We start from the raw sequence: 23,196 nt of genomic DNA, 5'->3' as shown, positions 1-23,196 counted from the left end.
TGTACTGATGAGTGGCTCCAGTAGGCCACTCTGCCTAATAATAAGCAAGTAACATGAGAGTGTTCACTGACAGGACAAACTAATGTAAATGTCGACAGTGAAAATCAAGAATGGTGGAGCTTGGAAATCTGAAACAAAAAGAGGAAAAGCTGAAAACATTCAGCAGGTCAGTAAAGATCAGTGGAAAGAGAAACAGAGTTAAGGTTTTGGATCCAAAAGCCATCGGAATCCATCTGGTTCTGGACCTTTGACCTGAAATGTCCCCTCTCCGTACTTCTCTTTTCGCGGACCTGCTGAGCGCACATGGCCCTTCTTGTTTTTCCAGTTTAGTTGTGAAACAAGATAGCCGGCCACGTGACATAAATGTTTGTGGAAAAGCAGGAAGGATAATTCAGTAACTAGGGTGCATGTGCAATATTAAATGTTAACCTGACTCCATTTCAAAAACTTTAGTCCATTTCAATGTGGTTATTGAAACAACTTGAAATTCATCAATCTGAAAAGTAAGCATTTTAAAAATGAGATCAAAGCTGGCAAACTCCAATACATCATGTTGGAGCTCCGATTATGCCATTTCTTGAGCACTCTCACTATTGACAGTCAGAAGTAAAAACATCAGGCACCTGGAAACGAGGTTGATCCAGGAGCTGAGTGTTTTGCAGGGAATCAGGCTTTGCTCTCTCTATGCTTGTGGCCCTAGCTAATTGTCTCAGAGCATTCATTTCAGTACAGTTCCCATCTCATTTCGGCAACATGGCTGAAAGCAGGAGTGGGCCATCAGGCACTTTGCTCAGGCCACTTAACTCCAAGGCAGCTCAAGACATGAAGAATTGTTTTGAACCAGATAGAAAAATCACAAGACTGAAGAGACATAATGCTTATCCTCCAATCAACTGAATCCCTTTAGATCATTTAAGTTTTGCTTCACATCCAGTCTTCATGCCCATTGATGTGCTTGGCTTACTTCAATATGAGCTGCAATGAAAGGGATGTAAAATTTATTCTGTAACACATTCTCGCCATTAACTTTAATCCATTTGTTCCCCCATTACCATTGTTAAAAACTTTTGGAATAGTCCCTTGTACCCATGTTCAAATTTTGTTTCGTTTCTAGCATCAAGAATTCTATCCATCAGACAACTGTTAGGTAGAGTCAAATAGCTACTTCTTGCCTGTTGTTAAGGTTTATGTTTGAAATATGCTTTGATTACTGGGCAGTTTGTTTCACTTTAGACATTGGGAGATTTTTCACAGTGATTTTCCTCTTCATTCTTGCTGGCTGATTGATGGTTTCCATCCTGAAGAGGAACGTTAGCCACAAGGTAGGACTTCTGCACCTTCTGTTCCCCATCCCTCAACCTGCCAACCTCATGTTCTGGAAGCTCATCCTGCACAAACATACGAACATTCGATTAAAAGTAGGCCATTTGTCCCCTAAAGCCTGCTCCACCATTTGTTAGATTCAGGTGATTTGATGAACTCCACATGCCTACTAATCAACCCTTTTCTGTATCAAGAATCTATCTATCTCTGCCTTAAAAATATTCAAAAATTCTGCCTACAGTTTGATTTGAGGCTCCAAAGACTCTACTCTTTAAGAAAAATACTTGGGCTTTGTTTTAAGTAAACAATTAAAATCATATATAAAGGAAAAGATTTGCACTTCATTTTCAAATATACTTTCTGAAGCTGTAATAAACAAGACCATAAGATATAGCAGAAAATAAGGTTATTCAGCCCATCGAGTCTGTTCAATCATGGCTGATCTATTTTTCCTCGATCTCTATTCTCTCATCCTCTCCCTGTATCCTTTAATGCCCTTACTAATCAAGACCTTAATCTGCTTTAAATATACCCAGTGACTTGCCCTCCACGGCCACCTGTGGCAATGGATTCCACAGATTTACCACTCTCTGGCTGTAGAAATTCCTCTTCACCTCTGTTCCAAAAGGATGACTGTACCCTCTGGTCCCAGACTCTCTGACTATTGGAAGCATTCTCTCCACGTCCACTCTGTCAACGCCTTACAATGTATGGCATGTTTCAATGAAATTCCCTCCCCCTCCCAACTATTTTTTTAAACTCCAGTGAGTACAGGCCCAGAGCCACGAAACACACCTCAAATGTTAACCCTTTCATTCCCAGAATCATACTCGTGAGCCTCCTCCGGACCTCTCCAATGCTGACACGTGCTTTCTTGACATGGAGCCCAAAAATTGCTCACCATACTTGAGATGTACTCTGACCAGTGCATTATGAAGCCTTAGCATTACATTCTTGCTTTGATATTCTTGTCCTCTAGAGATGAATGCTAACATTGATTTGGGGTTACAGTCAGGCACTTGTAAAAATGGTGTGAGGAGTTTCATTATGGATTCAGTTCTCCTGAAAATCTCTCTAGGCACTCTGTGTGTGCATGTGTAAAGCTAGCAGGAACGCCTAATGAGACAGCAGTGCCCTTACCACATGGGAATGGGGTGTGGCGGGAGATCTGAATTCCTTTGTCCAGCATCTCCTAAATGTTAGAAAAAACAAGAACACTCAAATGCTGTAAATCTGAATATAAACTGCAGATGCTGGAAGTCTTCAGCAGGTCAGGCTGCATCAGTGAACAGAGAAAGAAAGAGTTCATGCTTTCTTGATGACATCTCAATGCAATAATTTGTTTTATTTTGTTTTCCACGTGAAGGGACTGATCTGGAATGGGGCAGAATTTTGTTACGCTCTCCAAAATGAGGAATGGGAATATTGAGATGATTGAAATACTGGTAGCTCAGAGAATTATTACTCCTGGTACGGGCCTGGCTCTGATCCAGAAGGTTGTGGTCCTTCATTATTTCAGGAGTCGGACTGGAGTGATGCCGGGTGATTTCCCTGTGGGATTCTTCTGTTCTGCAGACGAGTTTCTTTTTTCCCTGATAACTCTCCCACCTTAAAGATGTGAATTCATGGACTATAATTCCATTGGCCTGACTACTCACATTATAGGTAGTTATTTGTGTTGGAACAGAAACAACAGCATGCTGGTAGGCGATTCCAACAAGAGGATTATAGTTTACCATTCTCACCTCTAACTAGTAGAGGTAACCAGGTAATGGAAACTCTAGACTCTTTAGCTCATTTGGCACCTGGTGTTTTTAACCACTTGTAACAGCGGAGAAGCCTTTTTGGCTCAGATTTAAGTTTAATGTATCCGAGGATAGTTTTAAATTTAGAGTCCTTTTTTACCATCATGTGATGACCCTCTGCCTTCTTCAGAACTAGCTAGCTGCGGGGTTTGGAAACTGCTTTATCCTCCTTAATTACGATCAACTATACAGATTTATTCCTGAGCATAACTGCAGACTGATGCACCATCAAAAACTCTCGGAGACGAGAGGCAAGATATAGGCTTTTATTGGCTGGGTGGAAGAAAGAACAAGCAGCAATTGACCACCACACAACATCCTGGAGACTGAGGCCAGGGCTGTGTCTCCAAACGCCTTTATACCGGGGTCAGTGGGAGGAGCCACAGGAGCAGTCAGCGGGGTGGGGGGGGGGTCGTGTCCAGACAGGTATATGTAGTTCACCACACAGACATGGCTGATTCTTTATCTCCACACTTGAGAGTCTGGGTATGGTCCGAACTGTCTGCAGCAGTGTTTAAGTGAATATTCTGAAAATACAATGCAATGCCACATGGCTGGGGTGTCAGACTTACAAGGATCACTTGGGTCCTGATCCTGTTCCTTTAATAAGGGAGGTGGGAGACCATGATAAAATTAAAGACATGATCTCCTATGACGTGGTGAGGTAGGGTTCCATGCTTCAAATGTGCAGATATTTGACATGGCAGCTTGGGCTCAGCTGTCAATCAATGTCAAGGCTTGGCAGGCTGCTGTCTTAAGGATGCTCTGCTCTTCACGTGGATTCGCTCAGGGAATATAGCCTTTCGAATCACTCTTGCTTTGCTGGGGTTTCCGTGGCTATGTGAACTCCAACGTACAGTTTTAAAAATTAGACCGCCTTGATCAAAAAATATAAAAATCTAAACTTTATCAATCACTGGCTCTTTGAAGATGTGCATGGGGAATTCCCCTTTTTTCTAGATTTGTATTGGATTTGTAAAAATAAGTAAAAGTTTTGTAATCCTATTCCAGGTTAAAAAAGAAGTCTGATTCAAATAAATTGGTGGTACCCATGAAAGAATATCATGGGGTAAAATCACGGGGAACAGAGCCATATTAAGCTCTGAATGAGTGTAAGAAGCAGAGTTTTAGTTATTGTAAAGAAGCGATTTGCTGAAACAGCTGCACAGAGTTCTATAGTTTTTTTTCTGGAGTGAGTAGAAGACTCCATTCTTCCTGTCTGTTGATTTAATCTAATAGAAAGAGGTACGACTGAGCCCGTGAAACCTGTGGAATTCATATCCTGCATCACTTATAAACTCTGGGATGCTTCACGTACCCTGGACAACCACAGATGCAGGAAGTGTCGTCAGCGGGAGGAGTTTTGGAGCTCCAGCAGCAGCTGATGCCACCAGGGTGAGCCTGCAAGGCTGTGTGTAAAAGGAGATGATGATCCCGCAAATCAGGAGGAGCCAGGTAGTTAAAGGAGACCCCTGGAAGCACAGTCCAACTAGTAATCACTTCAGGGTGCTAATGTGGGAGGATTTCCACTGGGGAATGCCCTAACGGCATCACTCGGCTATAGAATAGAGAGCAATAGTGTTTCTATATTTGGGACAGAGGACAACGTTCTGTGCTTTCAGAACTGATTCCAAGATAGCATGTTGTCCACTTGGTGCCAGGATATCACTGAGCAACTGTTGAAAATTCTAGAAGGGGAGTTCTGAAAATTCTGTCCCTGCCAAGCACACGGTCCATAATAGTACCAATAATGTGGGTGAAAATCAGTGGGATCCAGCAAGAGGATACGAGAGAGACATAATATCAGAAGTTATTATTTCAAGTTTCTTGATTGCCACGAGGCACGAGGAGTGTAAAAATAGCAAGGGAGAGCACAAATAAAAATGTGGCTGGAGGGAAGGTTTCAGAATACCGGGGTAGTGAAGACAGCACAGTTGAAGCATGGAACCCTACCTCGCCAAGTCACAGCAGATCATGTCTTTAATTTTATCACAACGTTTCCGCTAATCTCTGCAGGTCACAAAGACTGAACCTCAACCGATCTGGTTGACCTCCCAGAAATGTTGTCAGTGTTGTTTGGAGAGTTTTAAACAAGTCCAGCAGGGTTTGAGTTTGAGAAAGTATTATTAGAAATTACAAAAATGAGAGAAAGAGCAAGATTTAAGACATTTTTAGGCAGGAGAAGATTAAGATAGAGGATCAGAAGGTCTATGAAAGAGTTATACAGAGTCTTGTTGACCATTAACGGGCAGGAATAGGTTAATATTCCCAGTTTCAGAGTGTTCATAAAATGTGGGGAAGGAGGAAAAGCAGGGAATGGCAGTAATGATGCTGGAGGACCTTGGGATGCCAGAGAATGGGAATATCCTGGACTGATCAAGGGCAGAATCTATCTGCTTAGATAACCAAACAGCAAAACTATAATTGAGCAATTTAAAGGTACTTCAATTGTAGTCTGGGTACCTTCCCATGAGAATGAAAGGTGTGGAAATAAAGCCAGGAAGTCTGAAGGGGATTGAGACAGATTAGATGGAGAGAGACTGTTTCCACTAATGGTGGTATCACGAACTGGGGCACATAGAGTAATTAGCTAAAGTCCCAAAAGAGACATGAGGAGAAAGCTCAGCTTATTCACAGGAATTGTTGAGTCCAGAATCAATTGAAAGCAGATGTGATTGTAGCATTCAAAAAGGAGCTGGATAAATGTCTAAAGTGGAAGACATTGCACTGGGATGGGACCAGCTGTATCTTACTGACACAGAACAAGTAACAACTCCATACTGAAGACATTCCTACCTCACCATAACCATTTTTTAACTCAGTGATTCCTGGGGAAGGGGTCCCAGTTGTCTTTATCAGATCAGTCCCACCTCATGTATCTTTGATCTATTTTGAAGTACAATGAAGATGAGCATGAGGAAACTTGAGTAAGACGTGGTTGATCCAGTGTTGCTCCTCATCCACCATCACCGAGGCTCAGCAAGTTCTAGGAGATTTGGTTCCACTTTTGGAGTTGCCTCCAGCAGCAGGGACCCTGCCCCTAAAAGTGCCCCAAAGCTTCGAGCGTTGGTCCTTAGACCTGGAGGCTGTAAAAGCCATGTGGGGTGAATATCTATTCTGTAATGTTTCTGACAGTATGGGACTTTAATACATTTGAAAAATAATCTTTAAAAAAGTTAATTTTAAAACAAAAAAAAAACTGCAAACACTTAAATATTTTAAAATGAACTAAAGCAAGAGAATTGGGAAAGAAAAACTCACCTTCCTCCTCACCTCAGAATGCCCGTGTAAGTCAACAGGATACTGCACTGTCAAATCAATCTCCAAGCCCAGGAATTCCTTACTAGAGAACATATGTGGGGGTATCTGGAATTTGCTGCTGTCCAAGCAGCTAATTGTTGGCATTTGGAACCCCTGGTGCTAACCAGCAAAATCTGGGCCAATATTACCATAGATGCATAGATGCTGCCTGACCTGCTGAGTTCCTCTAGGGTGTGTGTGTGTGTGTGTGTGTGTGTGTGTGTGTGTGTGTGTGTGTGTGTGTGTGTGTGTGTGTGTGTGTGTGTGTGTGTGTGTGTGTGTGTGTGTGTGTGTGTGTGTGTGTGTATTACCATTGTTACAACCCATAGGCTAAGGTTGTAGGAGAAGTTCTGAACCATAAATTAGTGCCACATGCAGACCCCAAGGTAACACTCTTACGCCATGCATCGAACCAATAAAGAAAGCTCCCAGTTCTTTCACTATCCTTCTGATTCTGTGCCAATCTTGGTTCTACTGGGTACAAATATATAAAAGAGTGGATATGTGCATCTGAACATCGTACAGGGTTTAATCCAATATTGGCCTGAGTAAGAGTTAAATGTTCAACACTATTAGAATAGCATGCACTGCAAGGTAATATTAGATTTTTCCTCTAGGTATTTCATGTAAGCATAATTTATTTTAATGGTGGTAGGTCTGGATGGATTATCGAAAAGAGGTAGAGAAATCAAAGAGACCGAAGCAAGCGTTCTAATTGAAACATTTCTAGATTCCAAGTGGCACATTACAGTTAACTGTAGGCAGTAAACCCCGGAGCAAGACGAGGAATGGCTTTCAACATTCCTCATTTCTGTTCCGAGATGAAGCAGTCCCTGCTGAACTGTAGATGGTTTCTATAGGAAGCTGAAGTGCCTGGTGTAAACCTCTGAAGCACAGTGCCTAGATAAATAGTGAGGCTGGAAGGAGGTGGCAGATGGGGGGCAGCTGTGCGGTGATGAGGAGAGGTATTCGCCTGCCCAGGGGATGTGGCAGACACTGCACACTGCGTGGCTGAGGGATACAGCCTTGCTGCAAGGCTATTATTCATACCCGCTGTGTGTTTGTTTTGATCCTGAAAGCCACCGCCAGCGGACGAGAAGACGCAGGAGAGCGCCATGGATGAGCTGAAGGGGATCTTGGTAAAGTAGCAAACTCTTTTAACCCTTCCTTTGCCGGCACAGATTTAATCATTGTAATAAAAGTAAAAGCAGCACACCAAATGAGTGTTCTCAACTCGAAATATCGGCCGTCCGTTTCCCTCTCCAGATGCTGCCTGAAGCATTTTATTTTGATAAAATAAAATATTGCGGTAATAACAATGGATTCAGTTGAAGTGTTGCCTGCGTATTTCAAGCTAGCACCAAAGTTCAGAAATAGGATCCATTTCAGTGTGCTTTTTCAAATCCCGCACAAAAGCAGTCATACACGCAAAATGCTGGTGGAACTCATTTCACAAAATGGGTGTTGTTTGGATTTCCAGCACCTGCAGATTTTCTCTTGCTCGCAAAAGCAGTTATATCTGGGTTAGGTCGCGCCAGCAATCATTTCTGGGTGAAATTGCATCCATCAGGGAATCAGCCCAGTCACTCCGTTAGTACGATTGACATCTTCCTAAAGATGTCACAGCTCTTGAAACACACATTCTCTCCATCGGTCTTTGTTCTTCCTTTATTGAAAATCGGCACCATCACTGGGTTTTCAAGTGTCTGTTTGAGGGTAGCAATGTGGCATTTTACACACAGCATCCTCCAGCCTCAGCTTTCAGTGCTGAGTAAACTCTATTAGTTTGCTCCTTTCCCAGTTCGTAGCCTCTTCGTTAAATTACAACCTGCATGCAGCAATCGCTCGCCCCACGATGAGTCCACAGCACGGTGTCACAGAGGTGCTTGAGTCACAGCCTTTCCTGGCGCTGTACTACGGCCGTCACAAAGAGGATTCGAATGGCCTCAACCCACTTAGATTCATGCATGTTGGAAACATGCCCTTTGGACCCAATAGTCCATTAGGCCATTTGGCCCATCAAGTCTGCTCCATCACGGCTGATCCATTTTCCCTCTCGGCCCCAGTCCCCTGCCTTCATGCCCTGACCAATCAAGAATCTATCAACTTCTGCTCTAAATATACCCAATGGCCAGGTCTCCACAGCCGCCTGTGGCGATGAACTCCCCAGATTCACCACTCTCAGGCCAAAGAAATTCCTCCTCATCTCCGTTCCAACAAAAAATGCCCCTCGATTCTGAGTTTGTGTCCTCCGGTCTTGGACTCCCCCACCATAGGTAGTGTCTACAGAACAGACGTTACCAAAAGAAGTGTGAAATCCAACTTCTCGGTAGTGAACATCATGAGCATTTGAAAGCTCAGCCCGCTTTTCCTTGCCCCACAACGGTGACAGAAACCCCATCATACTCAAAGTTTAGTGTGCTAATGAGCTACCCTACACCCCCGACTCTGCTCAGTCCCACCCACCGTACTTCCGATGATCTCAAACCCACTCCTCTTCTTACCAGCTCCTACCCCTCCCATCCTACTGGCCTCAGCCATCTCTTCACCCCTTGACTACCCTCCCCACTGCCACTGCACCAACGACCAACAGCCTACAGGACTCAGTCCATTAGTTCCTCAGGGTCTCTGGTTACTGTCTCAGAATGAACACAGAAAACCTTCCGTGTCCTCGAGGTGCACACGGTCAGCTGTGTAAGAGATTTTTGGCCTTGCACACAGGAGAATTTCAATATGGGAAAGCCTGGCACAAAACCAACACCATTTCTCACCACAGAGCAATGACTTTTCTGGTATCGTGGAGTTCCCTAATGTTATAACTGCCATGACATTCAGAATGAAGGGCTGAACAACCTAATCAGTCGTAGCCATCCTATGAATAATATCTTGATCTTTGCTGTGGGGTTGGTCCTAATCACCCTCTGTAGCTCAGTGGAAAATGAGCACCCCGTTCATGTGACCTTCCAACAAACTTGCAGCCCAAAGCAAAAGCTGTGAGGCAATTTGCCAAGATGATATACTTCCTTTCCTTACTGAAGCAAAGCCCTACTTCCTAACATAATAAACATGCACTGTATAGTAAAATTAAATCAATGGCATGTGTTTGTATTGTAATACTTTGTTTTTACTAAAATAATAGAAATACTAAATGAAGTTACTTGCAATTTTTCATTGTCATATAAACCAAGCTCTCTGTGTAAGTCAGCCTGGAAGTAATCACCCCTGTTTAGCCACACAATGAAGCTCATTATCCAGACCCTCCTTGAGTTAGATGTTCACAAATTTTCTGTATTACTTTCAGCAGGAGACCTTAATAAATAGGAAATCCCCTGCGAGGCCCAGCATTAGGGTGGCCCAGCAGTGAAGGGGTTAGCACAGCGCTTTACAGTGCGGAAGACCAGGGTTCAATTCCTGCTACTGTAGGGAGTTTGTACGTAATCCCTGTGACCGGGCAGGTTTCCTCCGGGTGCTCCGGTTTCCTCCCCCCCCCACAGTCCAGGTTAACTGGCCATTGTAAAGTGTCTGGTGATTAGGCTGAGATTAAATGGGGGATAGCTGGGTGACATGGCTCGATGGGCTGGAAGGGTCTATTTGTGCTCTATCTCAATAAAATAAATAAATATGAGGGAGAACTGCTATCAGTTTTGTTCAGCCTTTCCACTCACTACTAAAGTGTACTAATCCTGCACCAACCACTCATTCACAAAATGAACAAGGATCTAAAAAACTCTATGTAAATCACAGTGAGGAGTACTATTCTCTGACTTTATTATCATGGTCAGACAGGAGGTGAACTGTTGTTAACGCCGGGTCATAAGGTGGCGACTCTCTGCCAAAGTATTTATTATATTAACATCTAGTGCAGGCCTGAGTAAATTATTCACCTTGTCAGTTAGGCCTACGGTAACCTTTCCCCAGTATACTCATCACAGTTAGATGCACTATCTGATGACCTGTAGGTACTGGGGATCTGGTTTGCAGGGGCCATGGTGTGTAATAGGAATTGGCTGGCTCAGACGTGGAAGGAAAACCAGAAATTGGGACTGTGGGGAGAACACTCCCTCTCGATAACTGGGAATAACCTGGTCTTCAGGTGTGAAATGCCCTCAGCGCTGCTGTACTTTGCCCGGGTGTGGCTCGTTCCCCACTCCTCCAGCTTGGGAGTCTTCTGGCTGATCTGGGGTTCCAAGTTAGGGTAAGTCAGATGGGTCACAAGGTACGAGTCCCTGGACAGCGGGGTAGAAATATGCACAGTGTCATTCTCACCCTGATGACCAGGTTGGTGTGTGGCTGCATCAGGTTGTGTGTGGAACCTAAGTACGTGGGCAGCAGACGTCACTGAACGCTGAGGTTCTACCTGTCCCTGGTGTGTAAAGAGTGGCTCTGGCCCCATTGCCACGCAACATCCCAGTCGGCTAGACACTACTACCTGCTCTTCATGGGAAAGTTCTTCCAGACCAACATCTTTGATCACGAGTCCATCAGATACCGGTCAGCACGGAACACGCTGCACACTCTGCTGGAGAAGGACTCCATGGATCTAGGGGGATGGCTCCCTGAGCGGACTGTCCAGAACACCACCACATCTCACCAAGAGGTGCCAAGGTCTTACTTAGCTGGCAGTGAGAGGGGTCGTCCCAATCAGATCCTTCCTGCATGCCCAGAACAACACTCCCACTGCGCACTGCCCCTGAGTGGACAAGACAGTCGCTCACCTCTTGGAGGGCTGTGAGTTTGCGGAGAGTGTGTGGAGAAAGATTCAAGGCTTGTGTCCTGGTTCATCCTGAGCGGCTGCGAGGCAGAGGACTCTCTGATCCAATTAAGTGCTGCTGGATGACCATCAGCTCAGTGGAAGACACCCTCTGGTCTACCAGCACGTTGAGCTGTCGGTAAAGGAATGCTGCCCACTGGCACATTCCAGGCTGTGGGAGTCTGTGCCAAGGAATGCACTGACGTTCGGTGCAGTCATCTCAAGGGCTTGGTGGGAGAAGGACCACGGTATAGATACCTCCACTTCTGGGCAGGGAGGGATTAGAAAGACCCTCAATTATTGTTGTAGTACCACCCCAAGGGAGCACTCAAGTGACAAATATACTATTGGTTTTAAACAATGTGGTTCAACACTAAACAAGTTGTCTACAAATGTAGAGGTGAAAAGGTATTGCATGGTTTATTCTTGTAATTTTTTAATTATAAATAAACTTTATTTTGATTTAAAAAAAAACATGTATGAAGTATGAACGTGGTTGTTGATCTCCCAGCGTTGGAGACACATATTAACCAGATCAGTTATTCAGACACAGTTTTGCACTTGAATAGCAGTGGATGAGGGAGGGGCAGGAGGCAGACCTGGGGCCCAGTACCTCTGATGGGGCATCATGCCATTGGGAGTATTCACCCAGAACAGTGACTGTGTATTCAGGAACCTCTGCCAAAGCGACTGATTCACTCAATCAAAGTGGACAATTTGCCCAATGGTGCCTTTGCTCCGGCTGTCCCGAGAATCTTTGTCTAGGTGGGGATGGACCTCTTTAAGAGATCCTGGATCAGGCCTTACCCCTCCAATTAAGGCCCCCTTTGAAGTTCTGCTGTTCACCAACGGTAAAATTACATTTCTGAAAATGAAGGTGATTGTACTGCACACTGATCGGTGTCACTGAATGGGCTCAGTGGCTTCTGTCTGTGTTTGATTCCCAGACAGAATTCGGGACTATAATTTCTCAAAGATTACTTTGCACATTAAATACACCTTTCATTGCATTTATACGTTAGAACTTTGATGATATAACACATGAAAACATGATGCTACATGATAGACTTTCTGGGGCTACATCCTTCCACATAGGTTCATCAACATTATCTGTTTCTTTCTGGGACAGCTTTTGTTTGCCTTAGTAATCTGTAACACATGTGATGCATGTTGTGAGCAGTCCGGAAGGAACTCTTGTCATGTAAAGGCCTCAAACTGTTGTGTTTTTTACAGAGCATGTGAAAGCCAAATGCCTGTTCCAGTCAATTCAACTTTCATTATCATTTAACCATATACGAATACCCATGAATACAGTCAAACAAGACAGTGTTACTCTGGGGTCAAGGTGCAAAACACAATACCAACAGTCGCACACAGCACGCAGAGCACACAGAAGAGAGCAAGCACATGTAAGATATCAGTACAACACGGCCACACAAAAGAAAGTCCAGACCCTGAATCCATCAATGCCACAGAAATCTGCAGTCGACTTCAATAGAGTTTACACGAGGAAATCTGCAGATGCTGGAAATTCAAACAACACACAAAATGCTGGTGGAACACAGCAGGCCAGGCAGCATCTATAGGGAGAGGCGCTGTCGACGTTTCGGGCCGAGACCCTTCGTCAGGACTAACCGAAAGGAAAGATAGTAAGAGATTTGAAAGTAGTGGGGGGAGGGGGAAATGCGAAATGATAGGACAAGACCGGAGGGGGTGGGATGAAGCTAAGAGCTGGAAAGGTGATTGGCGAAAGTGATACAGAGCTGGAGAAGGGAAAGGATCATGGGACGGGAGGCCTCGGGAGAAAGAAAGGAGGGGGGGGAGCACCAGAGGGAGATGGAGAACAGGCAGGGTGATGGGCAGAGAGAGAGAAAAACAAACAACTAAATATATCAGGGATGGGGTAAGAAGGGGAGGAGGGGCATTAACGGAAGTTAGAGAAGTCAATGTTCATGCCATCAGGTTGGAGGCTACCCAGCCAGTATATAAGGTGTTGTTCCTCCAACCTGAGTTTGGATTCATCTTGACAGTAGAGGAAGCCATGGATAGACATATCAGAATGGGAATGGGACATGGAATTAAAATGTGTGGCCACTGGGAGATCCTGCTTTCTCTGGCGGACCAAGCGTAGGTGTTTAGCGAAACGGTCTCCCAGTCTGCGTCGGGTCTCACCAATATATAAAAGACGACTCGGGGAGCACCGGACACAGTATACCACACCAGACGACTCACAGGTGAAGTGTCGCCTCACCTGGAAGGACTGTCTGGGCCCTGAACGGTGGTGAGGGAGGAAGTGTAAGGGCAGGTGTAGCACTTGTTCCGTTTACAAGGATAAGTGCCAGGAGGGAGATCAGTGGGAAGGGATGGGGGGGGGGGACAAGTGGACAAGGGAGTCGCGTAGGGAACGATCCCTGCGGAAAGCCGAGAGTGGGGGGGAGGGGAAGATGTGCTGGGTAGTGGGATCCCGTTGGAGGTGGCGGAAGTTACGGAGAATTATACATTGGACTGGGGTGGTAGGTGAGGACAAGGGGAACCCTATCCCGAGTGGGGTGGCGGGCGGATGGGGTGAGGGCAGATGGCACGATAGAGTTTTACTTCTGCTGGGCAAACACGGGGGGGGGGGCAGCACCGACTCCAGCCCGGTTGCCTTTCCGCACTGCATAGTGGAGAACACCGGCCTTAATGACTCTCCCCCGGCAGTTGTAAGTGATAGCTTGGCTTCAGGTCCTGGGTCCGTGAATGCCGTAGACCACAGCACTGGGTGAGCAGGGGGCAATACCAACTCCAGCCTGGACACCACGGCAAACCGCCCCCCCTCCCCAGAGGAGCACACCAGCCTCGGCGCCGCAATCCTGGCGGCTGTAGACAGGCAGACTGCAGTTTGAGGCCTAGTCCTCGCACTCCCCACCGTTCCCCCGCTGCCCACCAATAAATCAGTGAATCAACGTCCAAAAGAGTGGAGCAATCTCAAAAAAAATCGACTAAGCCAGTCTCTTGCTATTAGACTCCCTGTCTCCTTTTGGGACAAACCTTATCTCTATGGATAACTCTTCCTCTGCCATTGCGTTGAGTCCAACACAAGGAGCATGCCTGAGTTCATGGCAAACTAACGACCCTCCAGCTAGCCATATTAACTTACTCCATTGAAGGAGAAAAGGAAGGTGAACTTATGAAATAAACAGCAGCTTATTTCTCCCAATCAAAACAGGGTATTTTTTTTTACCAGAAATTCATGGAATGGAAAATAATCAAACAGCAAATGAATGTGCTTCAGTTCAGATTTGGTTCACATGCCACAAAATCATCGGCAGATTTGATGACAATAGAATTACCAAATCACGTCTTGGAATAAGGTTGCCACTCAGAATAGCTGTACCATCATAAGGGTAGCACAAAACCCTGTATTGAATCATATCCCAACATGAGTTCTGTCTCTTATAAAACTCATAAGCAGCAATATCTCCGTCTCTGCTACAAATGATTTTCTACTATATTCACATATTTCTACCTGAACGTAAATTGACATGCTTGCAGTAATGACCTGCTTACGTAGAGGTTATCCAGAGTAATGCTTAGTGCGTACTGTTGTGGTGCCTGCCGACAGGACTCGATGAAGAAAAGCCCAAGTCGAGGGTTTCCAGATGCAGGTCACAGCAAGACGGAGAACGAGCTGGAGGTTGTACTGAGGCGCAGACGGAAGCAGGCTTCAGATTACAGTCCTAGAGGTACTGAGATATTAATCCTGAGTATTTACTTAATCAACTCCGGCAACAGCAACATACAAGCTTGGTTACCTGTGGCTGAAGGTTCAACTGTTAACTAGTGGCAATGCCTTTGATAAGAGCAATGTTCATAGTGTAAGTAGGAACGTTGTATCTATTTATATCATTTTGACTTCCCATACAGTCGTATAAGCTTAATGTCCCCATTAAGTCATTTCAACCTCTATTTGATAGACTTTAATCAGTATGCTGATAACTTTGTTCTACATATACCACTCTAATCTTATCTCCTACTGAAAACTAATCTTTCCCTCTCCTCAACAGGTTAGAAGGTTCGCAGACCTGAGATGTTGACAGTTTCTCTTGTCAGCAGATTCCACCTGACCTGATATTTCTCCGCCTCTTCCTATTTTACCTCAGATTTCCAGCATCTGCGGCTCTTTGTTTAATATTTTTTGAAGTTGTGACTTCTCTTACATTGATGATAGTGTACAGTTGATGTCCATCACGATCTGATCGGACTCCTTCCCACTACCGCTATCTGAACACCAGCTCGTGTGAAACAGTGGCAAATGGACTTCAGTGTAGTGAAATGTGAGGGAGTACATCTTAGACTTCAAAGAGACGGAGGATGGAATCCATGAACACTGATATCTGTTGTCAATTGTAATTCAGTTTTAATGAAGAATGTTTGTGCACTTCTATTTTTAACAGATGGAAATGACACAGATGCCAGTGATTCCACCTCTTCCAAATCCCTCAGCCTGAAGGACAGCGATGAAAGGAGAAGTGATAATCTGGAGTGCAGCCCTGTGCTGCAGGGCCCAGCAGCTGAAGACCACGAAAGCAGCGTCTCTGGAAGGTAAAGATGGGGGTGAAACTGCTTTTCTGTTGATGCAAACAGGCACACTTTAACCCTTGTTTAAGCGTAAGTCGACGCTGGTCGGTGAAGAGAAGCAGTTCCGAGCAGCAAGTACTCACTGTCCATTTTGAGCTTGCAAAGGATTTGCCTTCCAGCAAAATTTACTTGTTCATTTTCAACTTCTCCTTGTGTGGTATCAATATTACACAGTGGTTAGGTTACAGTGCAGTCTGTATATGTTAAAACAGCTGCTGCTGTGCTCTCGAATAAATATACTCTAGTTTAGCAAAACACAGGTGACGTGCAAATTGAGCAGCAACAGAGGGTAACTGGAGTCAACTTGCTCTGCCCGTTTTCCACAGAAATTCTTCCTCATCCCTGTTGCAGACCGGTAGGAGCTCTTTGAACTGCACACTTCACAGCCTTAATGTTCTTTGCTCGCTGAGAGCTTGTGGTGTGAGCCTTAGGTATTCTCGTTAATACAACCCTTCAGGAGGGATGGACAATGGGGGCATAATTATCATCGGACTAGACATGCCCGGCCATCATCCCTGACGAAGATGGCAGAGTTTGTCATCAAAATGTCGGTTATAATCAACACCTGTACCCGGCTGGAAGCCCGAGAAGAGTTTATTACTCAGATTTTATCAACTTGTATTCCCTCTGGAGAGCACTTTAGGTGAAAGCAGAAATAACTAGGAGATATACATAGGTAATTGGATGGGCAAAGCTCTGGAAAATAGATTTCAGTATCAGCAAATGTTAGGGTATATGCCCTGGATCTGGAAAATGAGAATTATATATCCTTTTGATCACTGCCGGCGAAGGAGTCTGTGGGCGGCCTATCACTTTGTGGCTCATTGTAGCAGGTGTAGGCGTCTCTGCCTCGTGTTGTGGCCCTCTCTTTCAATGGATGTCAGTGATCTTGGAGATGGTATTGTGATTCTGTTTATGGATTGGACTATTGCAATGATGGACTGTGGATTCTTTAGGGTTTTTATATTCAGTGTTTTTATTATCTGTTCCTTTGCCATTTTGTTGTTCGAGGGGAGGAGGTTTGAGGGTTGCTGTTCCAGTTGTGTTCTTCAGATTTTTGTGCGGGGAGGGGGTGTCTTTGGGGGTCAATGTTCCTGTTCTGTTTTGTGGGGTTGACGATCGGGACACCGTTCTTTTTTGTGCCGGTGGGGAGGGGAGGGGGTTTAATGTTTCTCTCTGAACTGCTTTCATGTACTTTCTTTGTTTCGTGGCTCTCTGGAAAAGACAAATTTCAGAGTTGGATGAGGATAAATGCTTTGATAATAAATGAACCTTTGATATTCCCTGGAACTGAGAAGACTAGGGACCATTTTGATGTTTTTTTTTCCAAGGAGAAATATCTATGAAACCAGGAAATTACTTCAACAGTTTTGGAAATCTGAGACTACTGAAGCGAGTTAGATCTTGCAGAAGTAATATTAGGAAACAGTTGAAAGCACAAAGAAACACCCTTCCACAGAAAACATTGATGCTGGTTCAACTGTTAACTTTAAATCAGGAGTTGTTAGATTTTGTTAACCAAAGGCATTGAGGAACATGAAGTGAGGATGGACAAATGAAGGTGAGTCAGGGATTAGGTTTGATCTGACTGAATGGCAGAAGAGATGCATTGAGTTAAAAAGTCTTCTCCTGCCTTAACAAATATAGATTTAGCAGTGAATTAATCCAGGTATTTAAAATGAGTAAGTGGTTTTGACTGGGTGAATGATATGCAATTGTTTCCTTTGGGAGTGGAATCTAGGGTCAGAGAGCAGAAGGGTTGATTAGAGCCAGAACGTTCGGGAGTGGTGAAAATCAGGAAGGGTGGTGGGAATTTGAAACTCTATCCTCTGAAAGATCACAAGTTCTGGGAGAGGTCGAGTATGATTTATCATTAACTCGCTGCGATGCACAAACACGACAGTCCTGTCTCTGTCCTGTTCACCCAACCTGGAACAATTAGCGGTCAAGTGCCCTCCATTTTACCCGTCGAGGGAGTTTTCCACCTTCACCCTGGTAGTGGTGTACATTCCCCCTCAGGCCAACGTCAGGCAGGAAGTGGGGGAGCTAAGCAATGTAATCAGCAAGCATAAAACTGCTCACCCTAATGCCCTTCCTATCAGGGAGACTTTAACCAGGTCAGCTTGACGAAGACATTTGCCAGGGATAGTGAACCTGATTCTGACTCTGAGAACAGAAACTTCTGACAGAAAGATCATTAGATCTCTGATTGGTAAGAATATCAAACTAAATCAAGCAAATGTAGCTGGCTGAAGAAATGATCGCATTATGATCTAAGAAGTAAGAACAAGGCAGGCTTAAAGGATGAATGGTTCATGAAAGAGAAGCATTGTTCTCCCATACCTCGGCTCAGTGCTGCCCCCTAGTGACACATGGTTGTATTACACCTCTCACAGACACAATATTTACTTTAGATTAATACAACTTGTTTATAACTTTGTCTTTTTTTCAATCATTCTCCTTTCCTTTTTCAGCTCTGAAGAAATAAAGCGGAAATGTATAACTAAACACGAAAATATTGAACCCCAGGGTATCCTTATAAGCATGAATGGCCAGTCAGTATCACCTGACCAAAGAAGCACCCCCACTCAGGGCCTGAACAACTTGAAGAGTCAAAGCACAATTCAAGAAAGCATTGATGAAGATTGTTAACAGCTGTAATGAGGTGTTGTTGTCAAGGAGTTTGTAGTTATTGTTGAAAATGATAACCCGTCCATCTCACCAGAACGCCTTTAACACTGATGTGGAGGTTGGAAAGCGAAATGGCTGGCATGCATGACCTGGTGAGGTAGCATCCCGAGAACATTCATTCTTAGTCATAATTCAGCAGGAGAGAAATGTAAAGTCGTTTAAATATAATTCCTGTTCTCTCCACAATAATATTTACCTTTTTTTACTGTAAGTGAGTAGAAAGTCATAGGCTGAAACATGCGAAGAGGAATTTCAAACGTACATTCCCGATGACTTCCACAGCTGATTACATACACACCCAACGTCACTGCCTCTACTGAGGGAAGTTTTACAAATATTTTAACTTTCGCAGAAGCACATCTGGCTGTTGCCTTGAGAGAGCCCTGGTTTATTCTTCATTTTATTAGTTTCACCACCTTTAATAAAGATTTAGGCATCAACATTAGTCACAGCTAACTACAAATTCAACCAAGACCACCATTAGAAATTCATTCGGATGTAATCTTCTGTACCCCTGTGCCTATTTCCATCCCTTCCTTTTGCTTTTTAAACATGAACAATAACTGATAGAGGACAGGGTTTTTATGATACTAAAGATGTATAACTTTTTCCCTAAATTCTGCTGAGCTAAGTCAAACAGGAGCTCCCTTGATCTTCCTTGAAGGTATAAGACAGCATTTCAGAACCATCCTTTGGTTATAGGCCAAAAGTATTCTAACTGCACCCTGTTGGACAGGTTAGTGGAATTGATAAACATAATACTGGTGGAATTCCCTTATTATATCACTCTTATAAAACTTATCCTCTGGATCTTAATGCTGAACCAAGTTTACATATTTGCTGAATGTTCTGTTGAAAGCCTCACAGGGAAGCCACACAGCGTAGCGGTTAGCACGATGCTATTGCAGCTCAGGGTGTCGGAGTTCGGAGTTCTCTGCAAGGAGTCTGTACGTCCTCCCATGGTATGCATGGTTTTCTCCGAGTGCTCTGGTTTACTCCCACAATAGAAAGACATACCGGTTAGTAGGTCTTTGTAAATTGTCCCATGATTAGGTTAGGGTTAAATTGGGGAGTTGGCAGTGGTTGCTGGGCAGTGTGACTCAAAGGGCCAGAAGGCCCTATTCCACCCTGTATCTATAATTAAATAAAAATAAGCGATTCATTAAAGAGAAGCATTGTTCCCCCATACCTCAGCTCAGTGCTGCCTCCTAATGACACTTGGTTGCTGTTGCACCTCTCTCAGTATCACCAAGACACAAGTTTCTCTGTATAAAATAAAAACACAAAATGCTGGCAGAACTCAGCAGGCCAGACAGCATCTATGGGAGGAGGTAGTGACGACGTTTCGGGCCGAAACCCTTCATCACCCTGCAGTTTCTCTGTATGTAGATGTAATGTGACAAAGTAACTTTGATGTGCAGAACCACAAGTGGGAAGGAGTGGGGGACGGGAGTAACTGAACTGGGACTTACTTTCGGTCTCAGGGTTTTCATGTCACAGGTCATTCCCGAGTTGAGAGGCCGAATGCTTGTGGCTGATGCAGGAATGGTAAAGGCTGCTGCTGTCCTACAGTCACACGTACATTCAAACGAGAAAGAACAAATGCATACCTGAACACTGCTCGAGCCCACCGGGGAATGTAAAGTAACCTTGTTAAAGGCTGTATACTTATGCAGAACAACAAGAGAAAATCTGCAGATGCTGGAAATCCAGGCAACACACACAAAGTGCTGGAGGAACTCAACCCAGCTCTTTACTTCACCCCTCCCCCTCCCAGTTTCACCTTGTGTGTCTCTCTCCCCTCCCCCCACCTTCGAACTCTACTCCTCATCTGTTTTCTGTCCAGTCCTGCTGAAGGGTCTTGCCCCAGAACATCAAATGTACTTTTTTCCATAGATGCTGCCTGGCCTGCTGAGTTCCTCCAGCATTTTGTGTGTGATACTTACGCAGAAACAGGTTCTAACCCTGCTGCCTCACTGCCAAGAGGCCAATTTCCAACTGTGTTGAAAATCTTTGCCAGTTCCACAATTACATGGATATTGCATGTGAGTGTATGACTGACATTTTACAAAGCAAGCTGCTTAACTAAACGTGTTGAGCTGGAAAAATTGCAGAGAAGTACAATTCCGTTCACTTCACTTTATGATAGCAAGTTTGGTTGAAAAGTTAGAACTGGAAAAGTTTAATTCTACAAGCAAATCAAATCAGAACTAGTTACTGAAAGACAAGCTGTCAAAACAAAATAATAATCATCGAATCTATTTATAATGGGGTTATAGTTGATCTAAGGAAGCCACTGTACAGCTCATTTTGATCATGCAACTTCGTTCAACAATTGTAACATTCCATGCGTTCTTCCCGCTTCTCAGGTTGCAGGTCACCGATGTGCACTGTAACATACAGCTGCCACAAAACAATCCATTTCAGTGAAATTAAACCTGATTCTGATGTTGTTTGTGAGATTCCCGTGTACTATACCTACATGCCTTTGACCTTCCCTCTCTTCTTGCAGGTGACCTATGAATTCACTCCCACAGTCGCAAAAGTAATCAGTGTCATGGCGTCAAGATTGGGTAACAGAGTCTAAAGCAATTTTGTGAACATTTTTAGGTGCCTTAGCACCTGCTGGGAAAATTGTCCCCTTGATTTCAGGTAGATCTTCATTTCTCTTCTCCATTTATCCCTGTGATGCCAAAAGTGGAGAAACTCACAAGATTTGTCCACTGCGACAAATCAGCCTCTCGAGTCTGAAGAAAACAGTTCCACTCACAGAATAACCAGTTTTTACTCACACATTGCCCCTGAAACTGTGTTAATTAAAGAGTCGGCTCTCAAACAGCATCCCTTGTCCTCAGTGAATTCTCTGCCCTCTTGTAGCCTCAAACACAACCCCCTTTCTTCATCACATTGTTGAGGAAACCCAACAATTCTGTTCTGTAAATCTAATCAGTTGAAGTTCTAGCTGTTCATTTGAACTTTTCAAACAACTTTAGTGTAGTCCATTAAACGTATTCTAACATAAAAATGTAGAGTAGACCATCTTCTAGACAGGATTTACTGGGTACTTGCACACCAAGGGAATGTATTCTTTTGGAAATGTGACCATTAAGGATTTTTTTCTAGAATTACTGTTACATAGAGTATATATACATTTTAAAACTATCTCTCATGGGATACCATTTTCCTAACTGTGAAACGTTTAAGTTACAGAAACCACAGTTATAATTTGGTGGGAGCTCACCGCAGGGCATTGCAGCTTTCTTGATCCCTCCCTTCAATCCTCATCTTTACTTTGGTGTTTAATCAAGCATCAGAGGAATTTGAAGCAGTTACATGAAGTGGCTCAAAAAAAAAGATGTTTTAAGTCACCCTTGTGTGCGAGACTACCTATTCTCAGGCTGTGGACTGCTCCCGGTGGTGAGCAGCATTTCCCCAGCTCCCCACTTGTGAAGCCTTGAGTTAGGAGGTACAGAGGGCAATTCGTTTCCTGTGAGGAAGTGTCTGTCAGCTAGCTGCAAGTCATCACTGCGGTAGCTACAGTCAGAAACTCATGGTATCACCATAGTGATCGCTCAAAAGCCCCGTTCCCCGGCAGCAACCCCACAGGGAATGTCACGAGGTAATTAGAAAAGGCAACAAAGGCTACTGGTTTAGGTCGATAAACTGCACTCACACAAAAAAAAGCCTGTCGACAAATCCAAATGTCTGACTCTCACCCAGGTGCTATTATGGTTACTAATTCTGCTCAATGCAAAGTGTTGATTTGATTGAAAGTTCTCTGCTGAGTTTTCAAAAAAACGTTAATGAATAAAGGAGGAAAATAAACTATATTGATCTCTTGGCTTTTCATTTAGCTGCTGGTGCTATTGGTTAAACTTTGTAAGTTTCTATGCTTTGCTTGGTGGAAATTTACAGCGGCTGGTGCAATATAATGCAAGAGTAAGCCAGTTCTGCCATAGAATTCAATCCTAGCTAAACGGTGCCTTCTTTTTCTGCTTTGCTCTACGTTCCTTAAATCCTTGCCTAACAAGACTCAATTAATATTCACGGTCTTTTAAAACTCCAGCTGTCCTCCGAGCAGTCACACCCTCTGGGGAATAGTGTTCAGGATTTCTGCTACCTTTTCTGATCACCCTCTTGAATAACTTAACTCTAATTTTAACACTGTGTCTTCTTGTTTGAAATTTCTGCTGCTGGATCTAATATGCTCTTTGAGAAATCTTTTTTTTAACATTTTACTCACTGGGATCAGATTACTGCCACATTCTTTTACACCAACATAAATTCAACCTCAATGATTAGGCTGCTATGTGCAATTATTTTTAAACCAGCCTTTTCCTTTAAGACAACAAAATCAAATGCTGAGAATATTTAAGGGTTAATGGCTGGCAGGTGAAGATTGCAGGCCGGGAGATTCTTCTAAGTTCAGCTTTGCATCCACAAGGTAAATGTATGAAGGAACTGCATTCCTTTCTCTTTTTTAAAAATGTTTGCTGGAATGAAATATGTACTGAAAGAAAGAACTGCAAATGAATCTGTCATGGTCCCTTCTGGCAATTCCCCACCTTGCTGTTGCCTCAGTAAATTGGGCTTCAATTCCCTCGTCTAATTTCCAATCATTCCCAGTTCCACTAATTACACACACCTTCCTTCCATCAGTAAATGCAGGATAAAAACCCTGTGATCACAACAAGGAGCTGCCAGTTC

General features: G+C 44.0%; 1 protein-coding gene across 1 annotated transcript in view; it reads left to right on the top strand.

Annotated features, from left to right (window-relative positions):
- Positions 1 to 18,450, top strand: part of shtn3 (shootin 3) — a 172,379-nt gene extending 153,929 nt beyond the window's left edge. The window contains exons 13-17 of the mRNA XM_059990769.1: positions 1,305 to 1,322; positions 7,508 to 7,567; positions 14,783 to 14,903; positions 15,615 to 15,762; positions 18,273 to 18,450. Coding sequence (XP_059846752.1) covers positions 1,305 to 1,322; positions 7,508 to 7,567; positions 14,783 to 14,903; positions 15,615 to 15,762; positions 18,273 to 18,450 — 525 coding nt within the window. The remainder of the gene's footprint in view (positions 1 to 1,304; positions 1,323 to 7,507; positions 7,568 to 14,782; positions 14,904 to 15,614; positions 15,763 to 18,272) is intronic.
- Positions 18,451 to 23,196: the final 4,746 nt, after the last annotated feature.

The sequence above is a fragment of the Hypanus sabinus genome, chromosome 15 (genome assembly GCF_030144855.1).
Source record: "Hypanus sabinus isolate sHypSab1 chromosome 15, sHypSab1.hap1, whole genome shotgun sequence".
In the NCBI taxonomy this organism is placed as follows: Eukaryota; Metazoa; Chordata; class Chondrichthyes; order Myliobatiformes; family Dasyatidae; genus Hypanus; species Hypanus sabinus.
This window is presented reverse-complemented; position numbering and strand designations above follow the sequence as displayed.